Below are 26,867 nucleotides of genomic sequence, written 5' to 3'. Positions count from 1 at the left end.
TGATTCCCACAGCTTCCCACAGGGACAGAAGGGGTTCTGGTAACTGCACTGGCTCAGCAGGCAGAACGCTTAGGCCAGTGGTTCTCAACTCTGGCTGCAAAGGAGAATTGCTTATAAAAATTTTTCTAAATAGAGGATAAAGCTTTCCCCTCCAGAGATTTCGGTTCCGTTGCCTCTAACCACGACTCTGCCACTGTTACTTGGGGCCCCTAGACACCTGTTTCCTTATCTGTTGAACCAGGAAAATCACCCAGCTTACCTCACCAGATAGGATCAGTGTGGATTGAGGGAAACAAGTATAACAAGCACTCTCTAAACTGGGAAGTGCAGGGTAAGATCTTAGACTCTTGCCCTGCCTTGTTTTACTCCTTCCTTCTTCTGTTGACCCTTACCCCCATTCTCTGCCTCCTCCATCAACCCTGCACCCCACAGTATAGTATTCACCAGCTGCCGCCACCCAGACCTCCAGGATCCCAACCTGCCATGCTCCCGGGAGTATTCAGTCACAGGGCTAGGATGAACTTCTGAAAGATGACTTCGCCCCTCCTCATGTCTTCGGGAAAGCCTGTTCTCACCTGGCCGCTGAGAACCTCCTTGGCTTTAAAGACGCCCTCATTGATTCTGCGCGGTCTTGCTTCTGCAGGAGAAACCCATCGCCCAGCAATAGGGGCTTCGCTCGGGGCTCCCCTGCAGGTGGCAGCAGGAAAGGCACAGCATGGAAGATGCTGGCCACTCCCATCGTCCTTCTCCTGCCATTGCTTTAGGATTCTGGAAGCCTCTCCCACCAGCCCTGCCTCTGCCTCTTCCCTTCACTGCCAGGGTCCGAGCGAGACCTGTTCCCAGGAGCTCATACAGGCATCCACACCTGTGGTTTGAAAGAGTCTTTATTTTGTAAACATCTGAGTTTAAAATAGATGACCCCGGCTCACAATTCATATACTGGACCCAAGACACAGCACACAAAGTTCACCGGTCACGGGGAGGTGGGGGGCCGGGTCTTAGGACAGCAGGTGCAGACGGGGGAGGTGTACGCAGGCAGGAGTGCCCGCTCAGCAGTCTGGGCCTAATGCCAGGCCCCAGGCCAACTCCTGGATTGGAGAAGTTTAGGGGCGGGAGGCCACCTCTGGAACCTGATGAATGTGATGCACCCCAACATCCCCACGTCTCCCGGGTCCCACCCCTCCCCCAGCTGGGGGCTAATCAGCCCTAGAAGCTCCCCTCTTTGCTTCGCCTCCCAGAACCCCTGGGGCAGTTAAAACAGTCCCGTGTCCTGAGGGGTGAGAGAAAGGCAGAGGTGCTCAGCCTGTCCGCAGGGAGATCTGCAATACTGCCTGCCCCCCACCCTCTTGGACCAAGGCGAACAGGACCTCCCCTCTCCGAAGCCTGGGCTGAGGGCACTTTGAGAGCTGACTCTGAAGGCCGCCGTGACCGCCCTCCCACCCCCAGGTGATGCCGCTTGTGTCCTGCCATCCGAGGAGCCAGCCCTCAGGAAGCACCCCCGCGGGCTCTCTATCTTCTTCACTAGCCACCGACCAATTGCGCCTGCCCTCCTCCCCTCCCACTCTGCTAACCTGCCCCCTCCCTGCATCCGGAGTCCCCCTCGCCTGCGGTCTCCTGGCCTGACAAGCCCTGAAGAAAGGGGTGGCGATTTCATGCCCACACCCCATTTTTGGGTAAGGAAGTGGGGCCCAGTTGTTCCTCTTAGCTCCAGGCCCAGCCAAGCAATGCAGCTAATATGTAGCTGAAGGATGGTCCTCCTGTGGAAGCGGGGCAGAAGCCCTCCTGGGGCTGGTCACTGGCCTGTCCCTTCCTTACAGGGCCTTCTTTGGGAGACTCTGAGGCCCTATGGGTTAAGAACCGTCTTCCTGGACAAAGAGCCCTGCAGGAGTCCTGTTCCCTCCACCTGCAGCCTCCGTGCAGCTGGCAAACCCCAAGCCTTGCTATCAGGAGTCAGAGGGGCAGAGAAGCCCTTTGTCTGGAAGAAGGGAGAAAACAGCACCGAGCATTTCCTCAGGGCTGCCTCCCTTCTTCCCAGGAAGTCCCGCTCCTCTCCCACCAACTCCGGGGCGTGAAAGCCTTGAGCTGCAGGCTGGATCTGTGAAGGCCCACCCCTCACCTGCGAGGGGGTGGTGGGAAATGCTCTTCTCACACGAGAACCGGAAGGGCCCAGGGAGTCCCCCTTTGGCTTGCAAACTGCCCTCCCTGGCCTGCTCTCCCTTGCTTGTAACCTGATCTATAGGAACTAGTCCTTCAACTGCAAAGGCTCCTCTTTCTGGAGTCCTTGGCTAGCTTGTCAATCACTGCCCCGGCCTCTCCTCGCCCCCGCAGTGCCCTCAGGCTTTGGATCAGGTCTGTAATCCGGGAGCCCAGAAGGGAGGAATTGGGTACGTGCAGCACGGGAGGTAGAGAATGGAGGTGACGTCTTATCCTTGCCACTCCTCGCCGTTTATCTTCTCCTCTGAAGCACCTGCCTCTGAGCTCAGTTCCCCAAGAGGCCTGTGGGCAGGCAGCCAAGCAAGGCCAAAGCTGGGAGAGGTAGGGCAGCCCCAGGCTGAGGGCCCCAGTCCTTCCCACCTGACGGTTCACTTCCCCAGGCCAGCGGTGAGGGCCGGGGCACACGAAGGACGTGGGGAAGGGAGGTGGGAAGAAGCACCCCACCGTTGGCCCCCCCCACAAAACAGGCGGGAGTTCTCCCAGGAGCAGAGAAGGAACATCCCAGGAGCTGCAGTCCATCCCCTTGGACAGGCTTAGGAAGAGAGAAGAGAAAGGAGCTGCATCAGGGCTCAGGGCGTGGGGGGACAGAGAGAGAAGCGGACAGGAGACGAGATGCACTGAGGAGGAGCCTTGCAGTGGCCTGGACTCCGGACGCCGCTGTCTGGGGAGCTCGGGGTGAGCGTGCTGCAGCACCTCGGGGCTTGCTCGCTCCTAGCAGGCTGCGGTGGGAATCTGGGCTGAAGCATTCCACTCCAGGGGAGGGGCTGGGGGCTGCTCAGAGGTGAGGCGGGGCCACCCTCAAGGCCAGGCTGGGGAAGCAGCAGTGACTGATGTTCCACCGGGTCACCCAGGTGAGAGGAGAAGCAGGGCAAAGCCCGGACTCCCTGTCTGTGCCACAGGCCTCCTGAGGGGAGGGGAGGTTTGTGGGTGCTCCACGCAGGGCCCTCAGCACCAGCAGGTTTTGGAAGAGTTCCCTGGGCCCTCAGGTTTGCTCTCATCCTCCTCGAGCTCTGCCAAAGCCAGCTCTTTGCTGGCACGCGTCCGGACGCCATCCAGCTCCTTCCTGTGGGCCTGCAGCACCAGCTCCGTCAGGCGCGTGAAAGACTGGGGAACAGAAGGAGCGCGGGTTAGTCCAATGACTCCTCCTCCTCCTTCTGCGGCCCTGCAACTGCCCAAGGGGCGAGGCCTCATTTTATTGTGGCTTCTATCTGCCCCCTCCTCCTCTGGCTTCCCCACTCCAAACTCAGCCAGAGACAGGCAGCTGGGCCTGGGCATCCTCACCTCTTTTGTTTGTTTGTTTGTTCGTTTGTTTATATTTTATTGATTTTTTTTTTTTTAACAGAGAGGGATAGAGAGTTAGAAACATCAATGAGAGAGAAACATTGACCAGCTGCCTCTTGCACACTTCCCACCGGGGATGTGCCCGCAACCAAGGTACATGCACTTGACCGGAATCGAACCTGGGACCCTTCAGTCCGCAGGCCGACGCTCTATCCACTGAGCCAAACTGGTTTCGGCCGTCCTCACCTCTTTAATGTTGAGGTTGGTGCAGGCACTTGTTTCGTAGAAGTCCATGCCGTACTCTTTGGCCAGCTGCAAGAGAGGACATTCCTGAGAGGGCGTCAGGGAGGGAAGGGAGGCGCCCGGCCCCTGCAGGAATGTCTGCCGTTGCCCTCACAACCCTTCCTGAGTGGTGACCACTTCTCAGAGGAGGTGACTTCTCAGAGGAGGCTACGAGCTCCTTCTAAGACACAGGCTAGCACACACATATGCACACCCAACAGACACCAAAATAGGAAACAGTGGCAGCCTAATGAAAAACACGGTATTGGAGGCAATGAGTCCTAGACTTGAATATCAGTGCTGCCTCTTAACAGCTGTGTGACCTTGTTCAGCTGTGTGACAAGATGCTTATTCTCTCTCAGACCCGGCTCTGTCATCTGTTAAAGGGGATGGATGACAGCGTCTGTTAACCAAGGCTGTGGGATGATTAAATGAGGTCATGTACCTCCAAGCACTGGCTCAGCGCATGCAGGGCTCAAAAAATACTTATTCCAGCAGCATCTGTTTCTACTCTCAGATTCTTCAATAAGTAGGCATTATTATTATTGTTGTTAAATATAGTTTTATTGATTTTAGAGAGGAGGGAGAGGGAAAGAAACATCAGTGATGAAAGAGAATCATTGATCGACTGCCTCCTACATGCTCCACACTGGGGATTGAGCCTGCATTCAGGCATGTGTCCTTGATTGGAATCAAACCCAGGACCCTTCAGTTTGCAGACTGACGTTATATCCATTGAGCCAAACTGGCTAGGGCAAGGCATTATTTTTTTTAATATTTTATTTTATTTCTTTTTCAATATATTTTTTATACTGATTTCAGAGAGGAAGCAAAGGGAGAGAGAGAAACATCAACGATGAGAGAGAATCATTAATTAGCTGCCTCCTGCATGCCCCACACTGGGGATCGAGCCTGCAACCTGGGCATATAGCCTGACCAGGAATCGAACTATGACCTCCTGGTTCATAAGTTGATGCTCTGCCACTGAGCCATGCTAGCCAGGCTGCATTATATTTTAATATAAAAAAATCAATTTCATCTTAAGTGCTAGAGGAATGCTATTGATGGAAGAGGTGGGGAAAAAAGCACTTGAGACCCTCCGAGTGGATGGGTGACTTGTCTCTGTGGCATCTGTCTGCCTTTCTGCCTCTGGGAGGGTGGTCTCCCTGTGTGCTTGGGCATCCCCTCAGTGCCATCCTCCCACCCTCTCTGCCCCCAGGGCCTCTCTGACTATGGGCCCTTCGTTCCTCATGTACCTTCCTACCTCCTTCCAAGTGTCAGGAGGATAGGGAGGGGTGAGGAGCGGGTGGGTGGCTGAAAGCACACTATGCCTGGGTGCTGTTGGAGAACAAGCCAGCACCTTGAACTCCTTCCTCCTCACTAACACTGGAATGAGCTCTTGAGCAGAGGTAATCTCACTCTGGGGGACTTGGGAGTTGGGAGAGTTGCTTCCCAGTAGGTCTTTGCATCAGGGTGGACCCCAAATCACTGTCCCGAAGGGCAGAAAGCCAGCTCTCAAGGATGGCAGCTCACCCAGCGCCTTGGCCTATCACAGGGGTATGAGGGTGCCTGATGGGGGTGATAGGATCCAGGGTCACAGCTCTTAGGACTGGCCTGGAAGGTAGCAAAAAACCGCAGGGATGGATCCAGCCAGCTCACTCCCACGTACCTGCTGCCCTTGCTCTCTTCCCACCTGCCGCTTCTGCTCCTCATCGGCCTTGTTCCCTATCAGGATCTTCTGGACGCCTTCTGGTGCATACTGGGGACAGAGTTCAGGCAGGACCACCCGTGAGTGCTGCCTTCCCTCCCGTCTCTCCACCACACGTCTACCCTGGCCCCACAGCAGCGCCAAACCTCAGAGCCCGGGGGCAGAGGGGCGGACTGGGGGCAGCTGCCAGGCTGCCCCAAGAAGCATGGGTGAGGACAGCGTCATGGGGACGGTCCGAAGAGGAAGCACTGGCTAATTCTGATGAGGAGCTCCCACCCACGCCCCAGCCTAAAGGATGGAGTGCTTCCTGAGGCTGGACACCTGGCACCTGAGTTGGAAAGGACACTGGATGTAAGCCCAACCCCTCATTCTACCGACAAGGAACTGTGGACGCAAAAGAGTTCGAATGGCTTGCCCAGGGCGCCACAGCTGCCATGGCAGAGCCAGGACCAGAATCCCACCTGGTCCTGAGATTTCGGGGAAGAAGCTGTTCACGGGGTAGGCTCGGACCTAACTCACTCTGGGCATCCTGGCTGGGCACAGAGGACGGAGGGCATGGCAGCTGGGGCTTCTCCCTACAGAGGACTTACCGAGGTCTTCATCCCGCGCTGTGGAGGGCAAGCTTTCCTGGCAGCGTCTGCTCGCCAACCCCGAGAGCTTCGGCCTTTCCCATCGGGCCCTCCCTTCGCTTTCCCCTCGGAGGTGCCCTCCCCCACCCCAGTGGTGAGGTGGCATCTCCTACCTCATCCACATCACTGACCCACTTCATGATGTGCTGGTAAGAGCGCTCGCTGCTAATGTCGTAGACTAAAAATATTCCCTGGGGGAGAGAGCGAGAGAGAGGTGGGGGAGGGGGATGCGCACGGGCATGGGGCCAGAAGCCGTGCGGTGCCTTAGATGCTGGGCCCCACACTCCCTGCTCTCTGCTTAGCATAACAAGGACTCCTCAGCACCCAAAATACCTTCTTCTGTCTCAGACCCCCAATGCTATCGCTTCCTAGACCCATCCCAAAACTCCCTGAGGTAGAAAGCCACCAAATACTTGGACCTGGGTCTTTAGCCCAGGGTAGATGGAGGGTGAGGGTGGGGGACCTGCCTAGAGTGAGTGCTCATGAATCACTGATGAATGAATGGTCCACCAACAACTCAAAGACCACCTAGGGGCTCCCTCCCCAGCAGGCAATCCAAGGGCCCTATTTTGGGGGTGAGTGGCACAGATAGTATCTCAAATACCCAGAGCCGGGAGTGTGGGTGGCAGCATCCCGCCTCTGAACCCTGAAAATGGTGGCTCACCTGGGCCCGTCGATAGTACTGCTTTGTGATGGTCTGATATCTCTCCTGCCCCGCGGTGTCCCTGCAGTGGAAAGCCAGTCCCCCAGAAGAGCGGGGACCGTGGGAGCAGGTGAGAAGGGAGGAGCAGGAGCTGAGAGACCCTGTGCCTATGCGGGAAAGACTGGGGCGCTGTAGGGTGAAAATCAATGGAGCTTTGGTCTCTCGGGGGATATGAGTCGGCCGGAGAGGTGCCTGGCCATCTGGTGCTGACAGGGGTAGGGGCCTTGTTCACTACATCTGCACCAGAAGCCACAGCCGTAACTGGGCCTTGACAACTCTCTCTAGAATTTGGCCAGAATGGAGGGACTGCTCCACCTCCAGGTCCTCTGGAGGCAATGCCCCTCCCACTCTGGAGTTGGGAGGCAGCCGGCAAAGGCAGTGAGTGTGGCCAGTAGTGGAGGCCAGAGCCACAGCGGCCCCCTGTGGCTACTTGTGGGAACTGCACCATGCTGCACTGAGGACCTCTCACCAGCGTCCCACCCTAATAGGTGGGGTATAGCCCTTCTTCCTCCTTCCAATCCTACCAGGAGTGGCACAGCCCAAAGCCTCATTCTAAGGCAAACCCACAGTGGTTCATCGGTCAATTCCTCTCATTTCTGCCTTTTGGTGACTTGTGGTCAATCCCATAGTTTCTCTAGGTTGAGATCAAAGATTAGGTAAGGCTCCTGGGAGCACGGAGGTGGGCTTTGAGACTTCCGTTTTTCTCCATGGAACAGGTGGCCAGTTGTGCCAGATGAAGCCTCAGGGTTTTACACGTGGCAGTGGCAGCCCGGGAGCAGCCCGAGGTCCTCTCCTCCTACCCAACTCACCAAATCTGGATGCGCACTTTGATGCCGTCCACCTCGATGGTCTTCATCTTGAAGTCAACACCTGGGGAAAGGAAGAGAGCGAGCGTTAAGCACTCAGAGCCCGCCTCGACCTGAACAGGACAGCCAGGTGCTCACACCTGAAGGAGCTCCTTTGGTGTAATCTGGCAGAAAGATGCATGAAGTGAGGGGCCTTCTAGATATGTAATTGATCTCAGAGACAGAATCGTTGATAGGCTGCCTCCTGCACACCCCCTACTGGGGACTGAGCCCACAACCTGGGCATGTGCCCTGACTGGGAATCAAACCGTAACTTCCTGGTTCATAGGTCGATGCTCAACCACTGAGCCACACTGTGGCCCAGGCGTTAAGGGCCTTCTTGAACCAAAAACTGACCCCAAGGAAGCGTCTGGTGCTCTGAATGGGGCTCTCCTTCCTCCCTGAGCTGCAAGCTGTCAGCAGTAAAGAGCCTGGGGGTACAGGGAGTGAATGAAGGAACACAGGGAATCCACTCCATCGCTGCCTCAGCCCCGAACGTGCCTCACTCACTCGTGTGTGATGTCTTCCTAATTATACTTCCAGAGAGAACCGCTGTATTAGTCCCTCTGGGAAGGCTAATTCCTACAAACAGCGATACACCTGATGGGCCTGGGCTTTTCTTTCTCTGCCTCATTAACCGTCAGGGAGGTGGCGGCGCTGACCGGAACGTGGGGAAGGTGCCTGGAGCCGGAGAGAGGAGGACTGCTTCCCATTGTGGTGTGTAGGAAGCCCTCGGCACCCAGCAAAGGCCGCCAAGGAGAAGGCCTGGGGGACTGGCTGTGGACTAACTGGTTTACTGTGGGAGGTGCTGTGGTGTGCTGGGAGCCTGGGCTTTGACATCTGGCCTGAGCTTGAATTCTAACGCTGGCCGCTAAATTCACAGCTGTGACTCTGGGCACCTTGCCTCTCTGTAAAATGGGGATATTACCCGTCATTCCAGTGGGTCCCTGAAAAGAACAAGGGACATAGAGTGCCTGGTACCTGGTGGCTAGCCAGCCGCCTGCAGTGATCACCACGCCCTCGTGCTGTCCTGGTCACAGTGGGGGCTCAGGAGTGACCGCCAAGGACCGGACGAAGAGGCACGGCACAGCATGTCGTTGGGGAGGGAGAGGAAGACAAAGGGGTCTCGGGCTTGAGGGGCTGAGCTGCCATGGTACAGGGGACACGCAACGATCTGGCAAACCAGCCCAGGGCAGAAACATATTTCGGGGAATTTGCAGCAAGAGACGTCGGTGCCACACGGGCTTGAATCTGAGTGACGACAGGGAGATGAGCCGGTAGGTTTTCATCACAGCGCCTCTCCCCAGCTCTGGCGGTGCCCAGTGAGTGAGTCAAAGCCGTGTCTGGCAGGTTAATTAAGCTTAAGTCTCTGTGTGCTCCCTGGAGACGAGTCAGGAATGGGCATCGCTAACGAGTGTGCAGATGGAGAACGCGGGAAAGGCAGCGTTCCGGACCGCAGTCCCCAGGCTGCACAGCACAGCCTCCCCCACACCCCCACCTGCTGGGCTAGAACTCCCTGCGGGGCCGCCGGTCCACCTGGGCACCAGCTCTTTGCCAACCGGAACACTTCTGCTCCTACCCATCCCGCCCCCAGCTCTCCACAGATTCACAAGGATCAAGCTCAGGCTCTTCCCTCTCGCCATCGAGACCAATAATCATTGAATTAGAAGGAGAAAAGGCTCAGAACGAACAGCCTGAACTAAACAGAATCGGCTGGAGGTGAATCACGTTGCCGGCCCACGCTAACTCCTCTCTGTGGAGTGGTACTTTCCCAACGGGCAGCGCCCGGCAGCCTTTCTCCCGGGTGTGCGGAGAGGGGAAGAGAGGAGGGCGCGACAGGGAGGAGGCGATAGAAGGGAATCAAGGGGTTCTTGTGTGTTTGTTTTTTTCACGCTACAGTGCCTTCTTCCTGGGAGAGCCAGCAATTTTGTTCACGTTACAGTAACCCTAGCCCATCCTCTCACTAGCCTAGCAAGTCCAGTGCAGTGCCTCGTGCAAAGTGGTCACAAGGGGGCTGCAAAGCGCGGCTCCAAAGACCCCAAAGGTGGGGGTGGGGTAGAAGGTTCTACGTCCTTTATTCTACAAATTCCTGGGAACTAACTGTGTGCCCTGCACATGGCTCCGTGCAAAGAGCGGCAAAAATGACTCACGGTCTCTGCCCTCCTAGAGCTTAGTGGGAAGGAAGCAAAGGCCTCGGAAGGGGATTGGGGTGGGGGGGGGTGGTGGTGGTGAGCTAATAGCCCAAGGACTGCGCAGCCACGGCAGAGGCCTCTGAGGCCATACCATGCACTCTTCCCGCTTCTTGAAGGAATGATTGGAGAGTTGTAGGCTAATTAGGCATAGAGGCCCTCACCACACTTGGTGTTCCTGTTTCTCCGAAGGTCCTGGAGGAGGGCTGAGCTGGGCGAGGGGGTCCCAGCACTAGGCCTCCCCACCTCGAGGATGAGCACAGGCTGTTGGAAGAGGCAGGGCGGACTCCCTCGCCCCGCCTCCCTCCCTTCTTAGCTGTGTGGCCAGGAACTCTGGGGCTCAAAGCACCTTCACCACTTGTAACCTTGACCCTCCTGATCCCCCCCACCCCAATAAAATGTGTTGTAACGTCTCAGAGAAGCCAAATGCTTCAATTCTGCCTCTTCATAAGCACTAAGGGAGAAACACAGAAAGCCTAGGCCTTCGGTGGGAGGGATTTTCCTCTCCCCACCCACCCCCTCTCTTTTCATAAATTTATAGATGAACAGCCCACAGATCCTCAGGGGAACCTGTTCCTTCTGCTCTACTCCCCCACACCCCGCACCTTCCGCTGGGTCCATCTGCGAGTCAACTCCTGGCCCTCCACGACCCCAGCGTCTCTGAGCACTGCTGGCTTTTTCCATTGCCGAGCGCGGCGGGCAGTCAAAACACTGGCCTTGTTTAGTCGCCTGCAGACTCATGCTTTGTCACCTCAGCCGGGCCCCCGTGGCTGCTCAGCAAACTGTTTAATCGATGTGTAATCACCGCTCGCATTCCTCACAGCTCCTGTCCTCCCCGCTGCAGGCTTTGGACCCCGTGCAGCCCCTCCCCACAGCTGAAGGCCTTCCAGAGGATACTGTGGCCTGGCCGAGGGCAAAACGGGGGCAAAATGACGCTGCCTGATAGAGCCTTTCCCCTGAGGCCCACCCCCGTTCCTCAGAATGTTTTCTGTCCACCTTCCCCGAGGAAGAGTCCTCTCTCCTTCCCACGTCTTCACCGCAGCTGTCCGCATCAGGCCCCTCTGGTCCACACCCTGACAGGTCCGCCCCTCTCAGTTGCATCCTCAGAATCTGCCGGAGGAAGAGCAGTTCTGTATCCACCGCCCTCCCCCCCCCCATGTGTTCTCCTCCTGGCTCTCCGAAGGCAGCACTTCTCAAGCTTCAAGGAGCACACAGGCCCGTGGGAGATGCAGACTCAGACCTAGGAGGTGGTCTATGAGGCCCGAGATGCTGCATCCGGGCTCCAGGGCGGGTGGCGCTGCTGGTTCGTGGATCCCACTTCTGACAGCAGCTCTGGGGACAGCCGTGTTGCAAGCGTAGTCCCCGGACCTGCAGCCTCAGCACCAGGCAGCACACCCAGTCTGAGGACCACTGTGAGTCCGTCTCTAGGCAGAAGCACACCCCAGGCTCATGGCCCTCCTTATAGCGACAGCCCACCCCCGGGCCAGGGGATCCAGAACCCTCAGTTCTTGCGCCAGTCCCATGGTGCAGGTAGGAGTGGAGATAATCACCGTGAGACACGGAGTGGTCCAGGAATGTACTCACTCATGTTCCCACGTCTTATGGCTGAGCCAGAACTGGACACCTGTCTCTTTAATGCCTACCCAGGGTACTCCTCACCCGACCAGTGGCTTCCCGACTCTCCTGAGGCTGTGGAGCCTTTGCTGCCACACCCCAGGGGCCACCCCACACCTGCTCTGGTATTGCGAGGCGTCTGGAAGGGAAGCAGTGAGCGCACAGGGACAAGCCCACCACAGCCTGCCTTCAGGGAACCCCTTGCTCCGTGGGAGTGCGTGATCCCACCACGCCCAGAAGCATCCCCCTGGACAGGGCCACCTCGGTGTCCCTGCAGAGCACGTCCTACAGAGCGCCTGCTTCCTGCCCCAGGCTCAGGGACAGCGTGGGTGTGAAGAAACTAGCAAACCACCCCACAGCTCCCGCAGAGCTTCCCAGGGCCCCGGAGCCCCAGGGGGAGAGCCAGGAAGATGGAGCCCCTCCCAGCCTCATGCCCAGAGCATGGCGAGCAGCTCATCCTTCTCCCAGCCCCTCAGACACGTTGGTTGCGGTGTCTGCCACACCCAGTGTTCTTTTCCGGCTGGGACTGCCCAGCCCACGGCCTCTCCTCGGCGTGTTCTTTGCAGAAAAGCAGCTCTTGACTGGACCAGGGTGGCTATCTGACCGGAAGGAGGTGCTTGCTGGTGACCCCCAAGGTGACCTGGTGGAGAGGGACCAGGGGAGCTAGCTAAGCCGACCAAACCGGCTCCCACCAGACGGTGCAGTGGTGACGAGCTGAGCGTGGGGCAGACAGGTGGGCAGGAAGGCAGGATGCCGAAGGCAGGAGCGTGCAGGCCGAAGTGAGGCTCAGGGCACTGTGTCCCAGCACAGCCGCCAGGCCACACCAGACCCCACCTTCCAGCCTCAGAGCGCACCCCCTTTTCTTAGAGAGCGCCTCAGGATACCCCAAGGGTCACAGCCCGTGACTGTCCACTGCTACCTAATGGCCCATCAACCCCTCCACCACTCCCCCCGGCTGGCAGGTAGACATTGCAAATAAGGGGCTGGGAGGATGACTCCTAAGACGGTGTGACCTGCTCCCTGTATGTGTCTTTCAGCCCCAACTGGTAGCCAAGGGGCAGATACTGTACTTTGTATTTGACAGCGTTTTTTTGTTTGGTTTTAAAACCTTGGCCCCCATGCAGTACTGGGCATCAAGTAGTGTAAGGAGGGATGGGTGCCCATGACCCAAGAGCAGGGGCGTGTGTCCTGCCTTCTGCACGCTTCACAGACACCAGCAACAAACACTCAGGTGAGGGCAGTGCCCGGCGCTGACGCACCGGTGGCCTCCGGCTCTTCCTGCTGTGCCCCCGGCTGCCAGGCCTCGGCTCCTCCAGCAACCACAGCGGCTGCCAGGCCACAGCGGAGGGGGAGCCTCACCGCTCCGGCCTCACCGCTCGGGGGCAGGTGAGGCCTCCTCGGGGCCCAGGGCGCGGGGTCAGGTCAGAGGGACAGGCACGGGCCCTCACTTGCGCAGTAAACCAAGGCTGAGCTGACTGCCTCGCTGTCCAGCAGTGGAGACTGTGAAAAGGAGGGGACAGGGCACCCCCAGGGGGAAGGACACTCCCCACCATCCCGGTGTCTCTCCCTGAAGCCGGGAGGCAGTCTGGCTCGAAAACGGCCCGGCGTGGGCACTCAGAGCCCAGGGGTGAGGCCAGAGTTTGCTTCCGATCCTGCCTGTACCGCGAGTGGTCTGCGTGGTTCTGGGAAAGCTCCAGAGCCTCTTTGGTTCCGTGTCCTCACCTATAACACGGGGCGACGGCCCCTCATGTGGGGGTGTTTGTGAGGATTGTGAGATAAGGTGTAACACCTGTCACACGGGCTGGGCACAGGGGCTTTGTCAAACGTTAGCTGGAGCGGCTCCCAGCTCCCTCGGGGAGGAGGAGACCTGGGAGCCCGGGTCACAGCGTGGGGGCTGGAAAGAGCTCTGAGAGGCAGGAGGGCTCACGCTGGGCGGCGGAGGCAGAGAGGCGAGAGGAAGAGCCAGAGCTAAGCCGGAGCGGAGCGGTTTCACAAAAGGAAAATGCCTCCCACCCCTCACCTCGGGGAGCCTGAGGGCCCCCAGAATCTGGCTGCGACCTGAAATCTGGAAAAGCAGGGCTGTGCCTGCGGGTGGGCCGGCACCTCGCGGGTTAATGTCAGGTGCCAGCCTGCCTGCTGCCAGGTGCCACCGGCTTCCAGTGGAAACGGGGCGCTTCGGGGTGCCAAATGTTATCGCCGCCGTCAACCGCAGCCCAGAGGACCAGCAGCGTGACCTGAGCCTCTTCAGGAGCAATGAGACGCCACGACAGGAACAACCTAATACACCTGAAACCCAAGGCCGACACCCAATCCCTGGAGCTGTGTTGGCTCCAGTTACCAAGCCCAGGTCCCAGCAAGGCCCCCTTCAGCCCCGAGGAAACCAGCAGGTGCCGGACAGCGGAGTTCATGTGGGTGTGACAGGAGGTCGCCAAAGAGCAACCCCAAGACAAGTTTAGGAATGGGCAGACCCAGACAAGGCATCGGAGTAATCCCCACTTCAGAACCCCCTTCTCTCATCCAGAGAGACCAGTGGTCCTCAGAGCCCCATGACGCCATTTCCCCCCGCGGAGGTAAACAGCCAGAGAGCTAAGAGCCAAGACTCAAGAGAAGATTGAAGACAAAGGCTCCTGGCACACCACCGTCCCTCATACCGGTTAGGCGGGGGTAAGGGGGGCAGGGGAGAGTGTCTTTGCCTCGGACCTGCCACTTGCAGTATCTTCTTCCTTTCTTTTCTCCGGGGACCTTAGCCTCACTGTCTGGGGGAATACATGCCCACCGACCTCCTCCTCTTACCCACTTGCATTCGGACGACCCCTCACGCCAGCCTCATCCCCGCCCTGAGCACATGCTCAGCCAGCCTTCGTACCATCTTGCTCTGGGAGTGATGGGAGCAGAAACAAAGAGGCCCTGGTCTTTGGCAGACAGAATCCTAATCTGACGCAGTGGTTCTCAACCTTCCTAATGCCACGATCCTTTAGTTCAGTTCCTCGTGTTGTGGTGACCCCCGGCCATAAAATTATCTTTGTTGCTACTTCATAACTGTAATTTTGCTACTGTTAATGAATCATAATATAAATATCTGTGTTTTCTGATGGTCTTAGGTGACCCTGCTAGTGGGGTCGTGACCCACAGGTTGAGAACTGCTGCTGTAGAGCCTAAGACCATCGGAAAACACAGAGATTTACATTACGATTACATAACAATAGCAAAATTAGAGTTATGAAGTAACAACAAAAATAATTTTATGGTTGGGGGTCACCACAACATGAGGAACTGTATTAAAGGGTCCCGGCATTAGAAAGGTTGAGAACCACTGTTCTAAAGCCAAGGCACTGGGGTCAAAGGTCTGATGAGGACGCCCACCCACAAGAAAAGACTGGAGATTTCAGAAGGGTACCCTTCTTTTTGTCAACATACACACTTACAACCTCAACATGGAAGGTGGTTTGGGGTCTAGGGCAACTCTATATGAATCAGTGGGTCAGCTTCCCAGTTACCTGAGGTGGACAGTCTTGGTGAAGCCCTTTGTGGGCTGTGTGTGCAGTCTTGTTGGTAAGCCTTGCTTGTTGTTGGTATCCGTGGGAAGCGTTGATCTCCAAACCAATTGGCTGTGAGGATTCTCTAGGGCAACTCTAGAGGCAACCACCTTCACATCAATTGGCACAGGGCAGTCTTTAGAATCCCAGGGACCCAGGGGTTTTGTTTTGTTTTTCTTCAGGCAGAAGGGTTCCCGGATTCCCAAGATGCCGGGAGGATCACATTTCCCCAGTCCCTGAGCCCCAGGAGCTCCCTACTGCAGAGCCCAGCCACGAGGTGGTCCTGGAAGATCGCGCCAGCCGCCTGGGTAGCTGATGGGCTGCACCTGACACCAGCAGTGACCCTAAGGACAGGCAAAACTGACCTTAGTCTGAGACACAGCCCCTCATCTCTTCATACGCTAAGAGGGCCCACTCATACAGGGACTTGTTCTTGCTCCTTCCTGCACCTGAGCTGCTCCTAGGACGTGCATCTGAGCAGAAGAGCTACAAGCTCCTGGAAATAGTTCACCCTTACAAGTACTCCCCGCTCTCTCCACAGTCTCAAACACGTGTAGCGGAGTGAGCCTCTCTTAACTGTCTTAAGAGTCCCAATTAACCAATGCTGTGGAGACTTCCTGCAGGAGGAGGGTGGAGGAATGAGGGGTCAGTGCCCACTGGAAGGCAAGGCCCAGATCAGCGTCCTCTAAGAAAATGCATTCACTTACTCATTCGAGCAAACTGCTACAGAGCGCCTATGATGTGCCTAGAACTAAGCTCAGAAGACACAGCAGTGAATAATGCAGAAAGATCCTTGTCCTCAGAGAGCTTCTATTCGCGTGAGGGAGACAGGTAACACAGAAGTAAACCAACACGTCATTTCGGAGAAGGATGAGAATCATGGCGTAGACAGTGAAGAGATTTGTGTGCAAACGATGAGCTGGTCAGAGACATTTGAAAGCAGGTGGCATTTGAGCTAAGAGCTGAATGCCAGGAAGGCACCAGCAGGGGGAAGATTAAAGGATCAGGGTCCCAGGCAGGGGAAGCAGCAAATACCCATCAGGCCGGCACACATTTCAGTCAAACTTACAGTTCCCCTCAGGGAGGAAAGGAAGAGGGACCCGCATGATTCCTTCCATGGTTATAAAAAGAAAAAGGCTCAGCAAAGCCCTCCCTTCCCTTGAGTCTCCTGGGGACCCACCCTCACGTGTGCACATGTGTGCACCCACACACACATGCATGTACACTTGTTTCAGGCTCTCACCTGAGAAAATGTACCAAGAAGCTTCTCAAACACTAGCAAGGCCACGTTGAGGGCTCCGTACCCCAACTTTACATCTCTACACTGAATGCACCCTATTTCTGTGTACAAAGCAGGTACACAGAACAGGTGGTTAGTCAACATCGTTTCCTTTACCCTCGCCCTTTCCACTGCCGTGTGCACAGACCTCCATGGCGGGGGGGGGGGGGGGGGGGGGGGGGGGGGGGGGAGACATGTGCCCTGTGCTCCAGCCGAGCTGCTGTGCGGCAGACCCTGATCTGGGCCTTGCCTTACAGTGGGCACTGACTCCTCATTCCTCCACCCTCCTCCTGAGCCTCTTCCTAAGCAGGGCTGCACTGACAGGCAGCAGAAGGTTCTGGGAGGAAGACTCGGGCGGGCCTGGAGCCTCAGAAGCAAACACATGGGTTGGGAAGGGGTGGGGGAACAGGGCCTTCACATGCATCTGCCCTCACACAGAGCACAGCAAGGACTGAAGTGAACTTACGCTGCTCCGTAAAGTTCAGACCAGCCAGGCACATACTGTATTTTCCGGCGTATAAGACGACCCCCTAATTTTACAGTTTAAACATAGGTTTAGGCCTATATTCGCTGTATAAGACTACCCCCCACTTCAAAGAAAAGACTTACTTTGCCGTCAAGATCTGCAGGTAATTTTTGTGCAATTTTGGTCTTTTGCCCCCGATTTTCAGTTGACTTTTTTTCATTTCAAAAGTCGTCTTATACGCCGGAAAGTACGGACTGCACCTCCTCCCCCACCCCCTATCCCCTGGGAAGCCTTCTTAGTCTTCAAGGCCCCACTCAAATGTCACTTCCTCTGTGATGCTTTCTCCAGCCTCCCAGCAGGCATTAGTCACCCCTCTGTGACTCCACAGCTTTTGCATCCTGTTCCGGTTTGGAAGCCCGGCTCCCCAACTGCTCTGTGAGCTCCCAGAGGGCAAAACAGCATCCTCTCCATTCCACCTGATCATCGCCCGCGAGAAGGTAGATACTCATTACATAGTATTCAATAAACTGAGTGAGAGAAAAAAATGAGCGCGTGAGCAAGCGAGTGAATAAATGAAGTCAGCACAGGCCAGGAGAAAAGACGGGTGGAGAGAAACTCTAACCGGGAAGAGCGATCAGGAAGGACCCACATTTCAAAGCCAACTGTCCTCTCTGTAGATCCCGGAGCCCTGGTCACAGAGTTCTCAGGAAATACACTGTCAGAACAGTAACATGAGGGTGACTCTCAGATCTCACCATCAAAGGTCCCCCAGCCGGACTCCTCAGTCACACCCCAACCCCTCCCCCCACCCCCCTCCCCTGTCCTCCAGGGGACACACCACTGTCCCACGCCCCACACCCTCAGAGGGTGGGGAGCCACATGTCCTCTTCCCTTTGGCTCACAGGACGTTTTGCTTGGCAACCCGCGGAAGGACCTTCCAGGACGAGCAAGGGCACGAACAAAGCCCACGTGGAGACCTGGGGGAGGGGCGGAGGCTCCAGTTCGGGCCACCTGCCTGCAAGAGGTGAGTCATCACTTATCTCAGGACTTCACATTTCCCGGTTATAAAACAGGGCTGATGAGTAGCCCTGTCCTCGTCAGTGGGCGGAATTAAATGCCTGTGGCCCCCTTGACAAAGCACGCTGCCCAGGCAGAATAGCCAAGGAGCCCTCTAGGGCCTACGCAGAGAACTGGCAGTTTTGCAGGGGAGCGGGCACAAAGATTAGATTACAGACAAAGGCACTCTGAGAGGAGCTGGCAATCGGGGTAGAAGGGTAATGGGCAAATATCGACTTTCATGTGAGAAACCTCATCACGTGCTGTCCAGGGAGCAGGAGGAGGCTGGGAGGAGCAGGAATGAGGGCGCCCAAAGCCGTGGGTGCTTCTGTGGGTGCAGTGCAGAGCTGTGAAGGTGTCACAGGTGCACGGAGCAGCAGAAATGAAATCCTTGGAGGGTTTCTGAGTCATTATCGGGGATCATGACCTTGGGGAAGGGGGCGGGCAGAACGTGGCCTGAGGCAGATTGGCAGGTGACAGAGCCCTGAGGCAACCTCTCTCCCTACTCCTTCACACTTCCTCACCAGCCCTTCCTTCTCAGCCCCGGGCACTGCCAGGGCAAGGGGAGAACTGGCCCCGGCCCCGGGAATGAACCTACTCCTGTGCTCCCTGCAGAGCGAGGTGATGGGCCCCTGACTCTGTCCCCAGCTCTTCAACCCACCTGAGAGAGCAGGCGTCCAGTCAACAGTGCCCACATGACCGACTGCGAGAGTAATGGATGGTTTATGCTCCACAACTTTGTTATGAGCTAGGAGTAACAACGATGATACAATGACAGCAGCTGCCATTTTTGGAGGGCTCCGCCAGTGCTTCCTATTCCTCAGCCTCTGTAAGCTTCACAGCGACCCTTAAGGAAGATTCTGCTAGTATCTTCAACTGACAGATGTGACACCCAAGCAGAGATGTTAACATGTGGGAAGGTCCTGGAGCCAGGGAGGCCATGGGAACTTCATGCAGGTTGTCTGCGCTCTTTTCTTTCTTTCTTTTTTTAACTTGTTTTTTATTGACATAGTTGAACTTTACAAGTGTCATAAAATACTGTAAACAGAGTGTTTAGAAAGAAGAAAAAAAAAAAAGCAAACTTAAATATAGTAACCAGATTAAAGCATGCAAAAGATCCAATGATGCTTACATTGAAGAATAATATGCTAATGGTATCTAATTTACCCATTTTATATTGTCATAAAAATGTTAGTAAACATACATTTGAAACTTGATGAGTAGACTTGATTCTCTATTTATGTATAAGATATGCTACGCCCTAACCGGTTTGGCTCAGTGGATAGTGCATCGACCTGCATACTCAACGGTCCCAGGTACGAATCCGGTCAAGAGCATGTACCTTGATTGCGGGCACATACCTAGTGGGAAGTGTGCAGGAAGCAGCTAATAGATGTTTCTCTCTCATTGATGTTTCTAGCTCTCTATCCCTCTCCCTTCCTCTATGTAAAAAATCAATAATATATATATATATATATATATATATATATATATATATATATATTAAAATGCTACACCCTTTGCATGCATATGGATGGTTAACTTTACTAGTTGTGTTACCGTACATTTAGAGAAGTTTGGTATGGTATATATTTACTATCCATAGTGAGATAAATAATGGTTAGAAATGCATTCTCCTAATTTTCTTTATGAACTTAGAAAGCACTAATGAATTAACTACATGGGTCACTGAGTGACCAAAATTCCTTACTATTCACATTCACGTCTGTGCTCTTTTCATGCTATTCACAGAGACTCGCCTTCCCTGCCTTTCGGGGGGGGGGGGGGCTTTGGGGACAGGGTGGGAAGAGACCTGTCTCAGGCTGCCCAAACCCCAGCCCAGACCCTCTCACAGTGTCACACAGCACAGGTGCACAGCGCCTCACGGTTTGGGGCCCACAGACCCAGTGCTCAAGCACTGGCCTGATGTTTGTTGGAATCAGCTCTCCTCTGTCCTCCTCCAGCCCTCTCCCTCCCCTTCAGCCACCCACAAGTCCTTGCCACAGGCTCTCAGTTCAAACAGAACTTCCTGAGAAAGGTGATACTAACACAAACCCAGCCTGAGAAAGCAGCCCTGAAGCCACAGTGGTTCAACCAGCCAAACTGGAAAATCACAGGCTGTGGCCTCTGGAGGGGTGCAGCGGAAGGGGGGATGGGGTGGGGGCTTTAAAACAAAAGGTCGAGAGACCAGGGACAAACGGAAGACCAATGATGAGCAGGAGTAAATCAACTCATGGATGATCCCTTCAGCTTGCTTTTGTGGCTTATATGTCACCCCTGGCTGCCACACAGAATGGAAACCAAGTCCCTGCACGCAGCTGTCCACGAAGGATAGCACATGGTCTCCTTGTCTGGGCTGGCAGCTCGGGTCACATGAGGCCATTTCAGGAGTTGCCAGGTTGAGGGTGGGAACCAAGAACAGGTGACGGTGTGGAGTCTGGTTTTGGTGCCATTGGAAGGGATAAGAAGGGGGAGAGAACGAGCTGAGAGGTTCCTTTGTGCCCAGACACTATTGCAGCCCTGACTGGTCTACTGCTGCAAGTCTTAACCCCTCTTGCAGCCAACACCCCAAGTGCCATTCTCACCACGTCATTCCCCTGCTCAGAACCTTCTTACACTGCTGTGCAGGCTCGAGTTCCACCCCTTTAGCCAGACCCTCAGTGCCCTCTGCCCCCATTCTTTCATTCATTCATTCACTCACTATTTATTGAGATTGTGGCTGGCCCTGTACTAGGACTATAAAAACAAAGAGGAATAAGATTTGGACTCTCCTGGAAGGCACTTTAAAGTTTGGGAGACAAGGAGATAAAGAGGAATGTTCTCACTCTTCCCCTAAAAACCCCCTTTTCTTCCAGCCAGACTGCCCAGAGTTCCATGAACACCCACTGAATTCCCACCTCTGTTGTCTCTGCTCCCGTTTCACCATCTGCTCCATCCCCTACAGCAGTCAGTGGTCGGCAAACTGCGGCTCACGAGTCGTGGTTTGCCGCTCTGTTGACTAATGAGTTTGCTGACCACTGACCTAGACTCTCACTTCCAATAATTACAAGTTGTTGTTCTTTGTGATTAAGCCCTATGCCAGTGGTTGCCAAACCGCGGCTCTCGAGACCACTGCTCTACAGGAACCGAAAAGCAGCCCCCATTGCGAGGCCTCGGCTTCAGCTTCCCTTCCTCCCTGGAACCCTCCCTGTGGTTTCTGGTCCACCGGGCCCCTCTCCTTCTCCGATGTCCCCTAGCACTTGGTTGTAGCAATGGCACTCATGGTGCCCTCACTGTGCACTGGCTGCCTCATGCACAGTCTCCCATCGTGGTTTGGCTGCTGATAATGTCTGTGAGACCTTTATTCATAGCGATGATACGATCATCGTGGACATTGGAAGAACGCTTCACCAAGTGCCTACAGGTGTATTATCTTTTGGCCTGTCTTGCTTGCCAACTAAATTACAGGCTTCTGGGAAGGTGGGCAGGGAAAGGTGGACTGTAACACGACTCTAAGTGGCTGTCACCGTGTTCTGCAGTGAATGCTCAATTAATTTACAGATCAGACAGTCTTGTCAGGGAAGAGCAGAGAGCCTTACGGCAGCAGCTGCCCCTCTTTGCACGGCATCTGGGTCAGCACAGCTGCACGGGAAAGGCGTGTCAGTGACACAGGTCCAGCGGCAGGGCCACTGCCCACCGGCTGACCGGTAAGAAGTGGGAGGTCTCCTCACTGCTCCCCGGCAGGCTGGTCTCCGCACTGTCACTGGCACTTACGGGATGTGGCAGAAACAGTAAATCACTTAAGTGCCAGCCTACGTGACATCAAGAAGGTCCGAACTCTGTCTTAGCACCATGTGGTGGGCTGCCTCATTTTCCCCATTCACAAAAGAAGCCCCAAGAAAGGCCCCTCGACCCATGCCCAGCGAGGGAACAGCATATGCCTTAGACCAGGAGCAGCTGGAGAGAGATGACTCCTTGTATTATGCGTGTTGGAATCTCCAGGTCTCAGCACACCGAGCCTACTGACAGGACACAGGCACAGTTTTGACTGGATAAACTCATGAATATGACTCGGTAGTGCTTGTTTTCTTGGCTCTTTGACTAGTCCCCTGAGTGCCCCTTCCATCTCTATGGAAAGCTTGCTATATCTGGACAAGGGGAACGCTTTTTCTGACCATCCCACTCCTTCCCCACGTCTTCATTAATGCTGAAAAACACACCCGAGATGAGGCAGAAGAAGCTTCCAACAAGAATGCATTTAAGAGACCCTGTGGGCAGATTTTAAAAGGCTGATGTGAATAAAGACATGGGCTGTGAGGTTCTCTTCCACAGAATGTAAAATCCTAAACAGTCCTCTGCATTCTGGGACACGGTGGGCCCAGCCAGCAAAAGCAGAGAAAAATTGCCCTAGCTGGTGGATAGAGCATTGGCCTGCAGGCTGAAGGCTCCCGAGTTCCATTCTGGTCAAGGGCACATGCCCAGATTGTGCGCTGGATCCCCAGCAAGGAGTGTGCAGGAGGCAGCCGATCAATGATTCCCTCTGTCTCTCATCATTGATATTTCTCTCTCTCTCTCCCTTCCTCTCTGAAATCAGTAAAAATATATTTTTAAAAAATGAAGCAGAGAAAAAATGAGGAGTGCTGCCTCCAGGTTTGAGGTCGATATACCAAGAGCCTGTGGGGACAGGAGGGCTAGGGTGCTGTGGGGACACCTCCACCTCCAGTTCACTGGTTCACCTCTGCCTATACAGTGGCGGCCCCAGAGGGATTCTGAGGCAGTCCCGCCACCTGTGAGGGGAAACTGCCCACTTACCTGTCCAGCTGGAAGGCATGTCTAAGATGGGAGAAGACCAGGCAAGAGAGACATGAAGGAGAAGGGCTGGTGATCAGCGATGTGGGGGGACAGGGACTCAACACATCGTGGGCAGATCACGGGAATTCTCGCTTCCTATCACACAGTGTTTTACAAAGGCCCACACTCTAGGAAGATATTAGCTTATAAGAACATGTAATGAATAACTTCAAAATGTAATGGGTGTTTAATTTTAAAGCGTGCCTTTAACATTTAGGTAAAACGTTTTTTGTACTCGTTCAGTAGAAACTTATCTGGCCCCTGGTAAGCTAACAATAAAACTACTGGGACGCAGTGAGTTAAGGACAGTTTTTCACAAGCTTCAGAAGGGTCCACTTGGTATTTCAGAAACGTCAGTCCTTCTTTTGTCTGTGGGGTGGGGGGACCGTCCCCTAGGGGGCTCCACAACACCAACCGAGCAGGAGCCGGAGAGCTCCTGAAGTGAGGTGGGCGAGTCAGGCTCTCCAGGGAAAAACTCTGGCCACTCCTAGAACACGAAACGTGGTCAGGTTGCCAGAATGCAGACTACTGCTTTGTACGCAAGGGCCAAGGTCCCCAGACAGCCCACCGCCCTCTGCGAGGGCTCAGCAGCTCTTGGCATCAGGCCCATCCCCAACATACCCACTGCCAGCTTCTTTAAGCACCACCCTGCTGCCCTTTGTCCCCACAGCCGCACCTGCCCTCATGTCCCACCTGGCTCCTCAGCCACACTCCCTTGCTCACTCCCAGGCCTCCCTCTCCCGCCTCCTCCTTCCTCGGAGCTTCCCCAGAGGCAGGCGGCCTCCTGGCCTCTGCGCCTTCCCCTCCCTCCGAGATGTCTCTCCTCCAAGCGCCTGGACCTCCTAGGAGCCTGCCTTACAGCTTCTCTTGGGAAAATGAAAACCAAGTCCCTTGAAGATAATGAAGCAAAGAGAGAATGAGCCCCTAGGACCATGGTCGGCAAACTGCGGCTCGCGAGCCCCATGCGGCTCTTTGGCAACCCTGAGTGTGGCTCTTCCACAAAATACCACGGCCTCGGCGAGTCTGTTTTGAAGAAGTGGCGTTAGAAGAAGTTTAAGTTTAAAAAATTTGTCTCTCAAAAAAAGAAATTCCAATCGTTGCACTGTTGATATTTGGCTCTGTGGACTAATGAGTTTGCCGGACACTGGCCCTAGGAGCTCAGTGATGGTAACATTACCCAGTTTCCCTCGTGTGTGAGCTCGTGCTAAGTGCTTTTACGAGCAGTCTCATTTATTCCTCCAAACTCCTTAGTAGGTAGGTACTGTTATTATTCCCATTCTACAGAGGGAAAACTGAAGGTCGGAAGCTTAGGTGACATTCAAGGTCGTGTGGCCCCAGAGTGCAGTCTCCAGGTCTGTCTGACAACAAAGACTGTGTCTCAGCCACAGGCCCCGTTCCTCGGGACTCCGCGGGCTCCCTCTCCTCTCTTGGCAAGAAGTGTGTGTTGGGAGGGAGGGCGGAAGCTTCAAGTGCTAGGGCCCTGCCTGACCTGACCTGGCGGGGAGGGCACCTGGGCAGCGCTGAGGCTACTCCAGGCATCCGCCAGGGAGCCTGTTAGATGGGGTGTAAGTCCCTCAGCTCACCCCTCCCCAGGAGCCCCCTCAGCGGGGAGGCACCATGCCCTGCCAGACAAGTGATCTCATCACTGTCCTGTCTGCGATGCCACCAGCCCGTCCCTCAAAGCCCAGGCGCCAGCATTGCCCGATCAGAGACATATTCCAAAGGGGTCCTGCCTGCCTCTGACCCCCTGTCCAGACAGGTAGTCCTGCCGTTCCTCAGCCTCCCTCAGTGCAGCCGCTGCTGCTCCAGAGCTGGCTCTAAGGGGCCCCTTTCCCATCTCCTCCGAGCCCTCCTCTGTGCCCCACCTGGCGGCTCACCTGGTCCCACAGTGCCCTGGACACTCAGTCCCTGGGCCCCTCCCTCCTCCTTTCTTCCTCTCCAGGCTCCACGGTGTGTCCCCCTTGAACTCAGTGACTTGGCTCCCCACCGTGAACCCCTCTTCTGAGCAAAGGCTTTTCAACCGGGGGGTGTGGGGGCGTCATCTCAGTGGCTGAGGTCCCCGCCGCCCCAGCTCAGGGCACCCAGGCCTACACCCGCCCGGTTCTCCCGGCCCCGCGGATCCCATCGCTAGTCAAGGGCAGCAGCAGGGAGGACCCCTCGCTCGCCTCCAGGAGCCGAGGCTCACGACCCCCGCCGGCGGCCCGCACCCCGGGATGTATGCCCTCCCCTGGCCTCTCAGATCCCCGTCCCTTCCCTCCGGGCCCGGCTGCCAGACAGGGGCGCCGGGCAGGTGGCGGCGGGGAGGTGGGGCGCCCGGGCCGCCGCCCCTTACCGATGGTGGAGATGTGCGAGGAGTGGAACTCGTTGTCGGTGAAGCGGCACAGCAGGCAGGTCTTGCCCACCCCGGAGTCCCCGATCAGCAGCAGCCGGAACAGCACGTCGTACTGCTTCGCCATGGCGGGGGCGCGGCGCCGGGCTGCGGCGCGCGGCGGGCTCAGCCCCGCTCGGCCGCTGCCATCGCGGCGCGCGCTGCCGGGGACGCCGCGGGCGGGCGGGGAGGGAGCGGGCGGCCCCGCCAGCCCCGCCAGCGGGTGCCGGGAAGCGCCGCCGGGAGCGCGGGGGGGAGGAGGGAGCGAGGCCCCCGCACGCCCCTTCCCCTGCGCCGGGCGGGGAGCGCGCGAAGGGCGCGCGGGGAGCAGCGACCCCGCGGCGGGGGCGAGGCCGGCGCGCGCTCCCCTCCCGCGGGGTGCGCGGCCCGGGAGGGGCCCACCTCCCTCCACCCCCCACCCTCGCCCCCACCCCCACCCCCACCCCCTTTGTGCCGGGAACTAGACTCCAGGGGGAACATTTTTGTTTTTCTGCGGACATTCTGCAGGGGTGAGTTGGAGGGAGCTCCCATGCAGCCCACCTCTCCCAAACGGCTTTTAGGTCTCATCTTTTTCCCCAAAAAAATTACATCCCTCGAACCCTTGAACCTGGTCCTGCCAACCTGCCAACTCCGCCTTCCGCCCACCCCCAGCTTCCCGCCGCAGCAGAAGCCTGGTGGTGGTGGTGATGGTAGCGTGTGTGTGTGTGTGTGTGTGTGTGTGTGTGTGTGTGTGTGTGTAGGGGTCTGGCGTTGAGGGGTTAGTGGGGCTGGGGGGTGGAGGGGGGTGAAGGAGCCCAGTGGTTGGGCCTCACCTAGGCTCATCCCAGTCGGAAGGCCCAGGGTCTGCATTGCATTGAAACACTTGGAGCTGGCATCTCCAGGACACTGGAGAGTGCTGCTAGAATTCTCCCTGGCTGCCATCCTGCTCGCCCATCACCCCGTGTGACTGCGCCTGCCCTCCGCTGTCCTCCCCCATCCCAGGTGTCCTTTACACGGGGGCATGGCTGACCTCCTTCACCAGACCGAAAAGATCGATGACCATAAAAAACGTTCCCAAATGCAAAGTCCTCTGGAAACGTCGTGCAGGCAAAAGTTCTCTGTTTTGGGTCTAAGCTGCTCAGGGTAGGTGTTCGGGATGCCAATGCATTATTTCGAGCCACTAAGTGTTTCTGCTAGTGTACATAATGGCACCGAGGGATGAATGGGCCTCTTTCAAGATCTAATTTACTGCCGCTGAATATGTTAGCACTGGAAGGAGGCAAATAAATGTTCTCTGGAGCCTAGAAAATTGCCTATTCCTAAGAATGAGTGTTAGGGGAGTCTGGCCCATTCGATCTTTAAAAAAGTGATGAAAAAGTGTGTGTGACTTTTCAGGCTGAGTGTTGGACGGAGAATGTGTTTTTCAGGAGTAGGTCATGCAAAGCACTGAGTGCATTTACTTGAAGAGTTCTAGTTGAGGCAAGGTGCCAAAATTTATAATAAAAAGGGAGACAAAAAGTCTTGAATTGGAAAGCTATTTTGATTACATTAAAATCTAAGGAAACCGATCCTGTGGATCCCAATACGATTTCCGGGTGTGTTTCTCTTCTCTGGACTCCATGCACGCGGAGGGCTCTGCTGTTGGGCATCCTTGGGTTTTGCCCAAACTCCTCCATTTACCAGTTATGCAACCTTGAGCATGTTCCTGAACCCTTGTGCCTCAGTTTCCTCATCTGTCAGATAGGATTGTTGGAAAGATAATAAAATAATTTGTGGAAGGGGACTTAGCAGAGTACTTGACACACAGTACTCAAGAAATGCCGAGAGGGAAACACACCCTGTAATGTTTTCCCTGTGCACATGTGGGTGGTGAATACATCCCTCCAGC

The 26,867-nt window shown here is 55.8% G+C and overlaps 1 protein-coding gene across 2 annotated transcripts; it reads right to left on the bottom strand.

The window, feature by feature from the left end:
- Positions 1 to 868: 868 nt before the first annotated feature.
- On the bottom strand, positions 869 to 25,279 carry RAB15 (RAB15, member RAS oncogene family). Of its 2 annotated transcripts, XM_036434217.2 has the most exons (7): positions 24,965 to 25,274; positions 7,627 to 7,687; positions 6,779 to 6,839; positions 6,228 to 6,305; positions 5,447 to 5,536; positions 3,742 to 3,807; positions 869 to 3,318 (listed from the first exon to the last, which is right to left on the bottom strand). In XM_036434217.2, the coding sequence occupies exons 1-7, from the start codon at positions 25,086 to 25,088 to the stop codon at positions 3,160 to 3,162; spliced, it is 639 nt and encodes a 212-aa protein (XP_036290110.1). In that variant the 5' UTR covers positions 25,089 to 25,274; the 3' UTR covers positions 869 to 3,159. The 2 variants fall into 2 exon arrangements, with proteins under 2 accessions (XP_036290110.1, XP_036290118.1); XM_036434225.2 differs by lacking the exon at positions 6,228 to 6,305 and having other exon boundaries at positions 24,965 to 25,279.
- Positions 25,280 to 26,867: the final 1,588 nt, after the last annotated feature.

This window comes from Pipistrellus kuhlii, unplaced genomic scaffold (assembly GCF_014108245.1).
Source record: "Pipistrellus kuhlii isolate mPipKuh1 unplaced genomic scaffold, mPipKuh1.p scaffold_m20_p_1, whole genome shotgun sequence".
NCBI lineage: Eukaryota > Metazoa > Chordata > Mammalia > Chiroptera > Vespertilionidae > Pipistrellus > Pipistrellus kuhlii.
The sequence above is the reverse complement of the archived record's forward strand: the minus strand, read 5'-3'. Positions and strand labels throughout refer to the sequence as shown.

Coding starts and splice junctions, on each gene's coding strand:
- RAB15 (XM_036434217.2), bottom strand. CDS start 25,088: ATGGCGAAGCAGTACGACGTGCTGTTCCGGCTGCTGCTGATCGGGGAC. Junction 7,688..24,964: donor CTCGCACATCTCCACCATCG/GTAAGGGGCGGC, acceptor TCCTTTCCCCAG/GTGTTGACTTCAAGATGAAG. Junction 6,306..6,778: donor AGTACTATCGACGGGCCCAG/GTGAGCCACCAT, acceptor TCTCTCCCCCAG/GGAATATTTTTAGTCTACGA.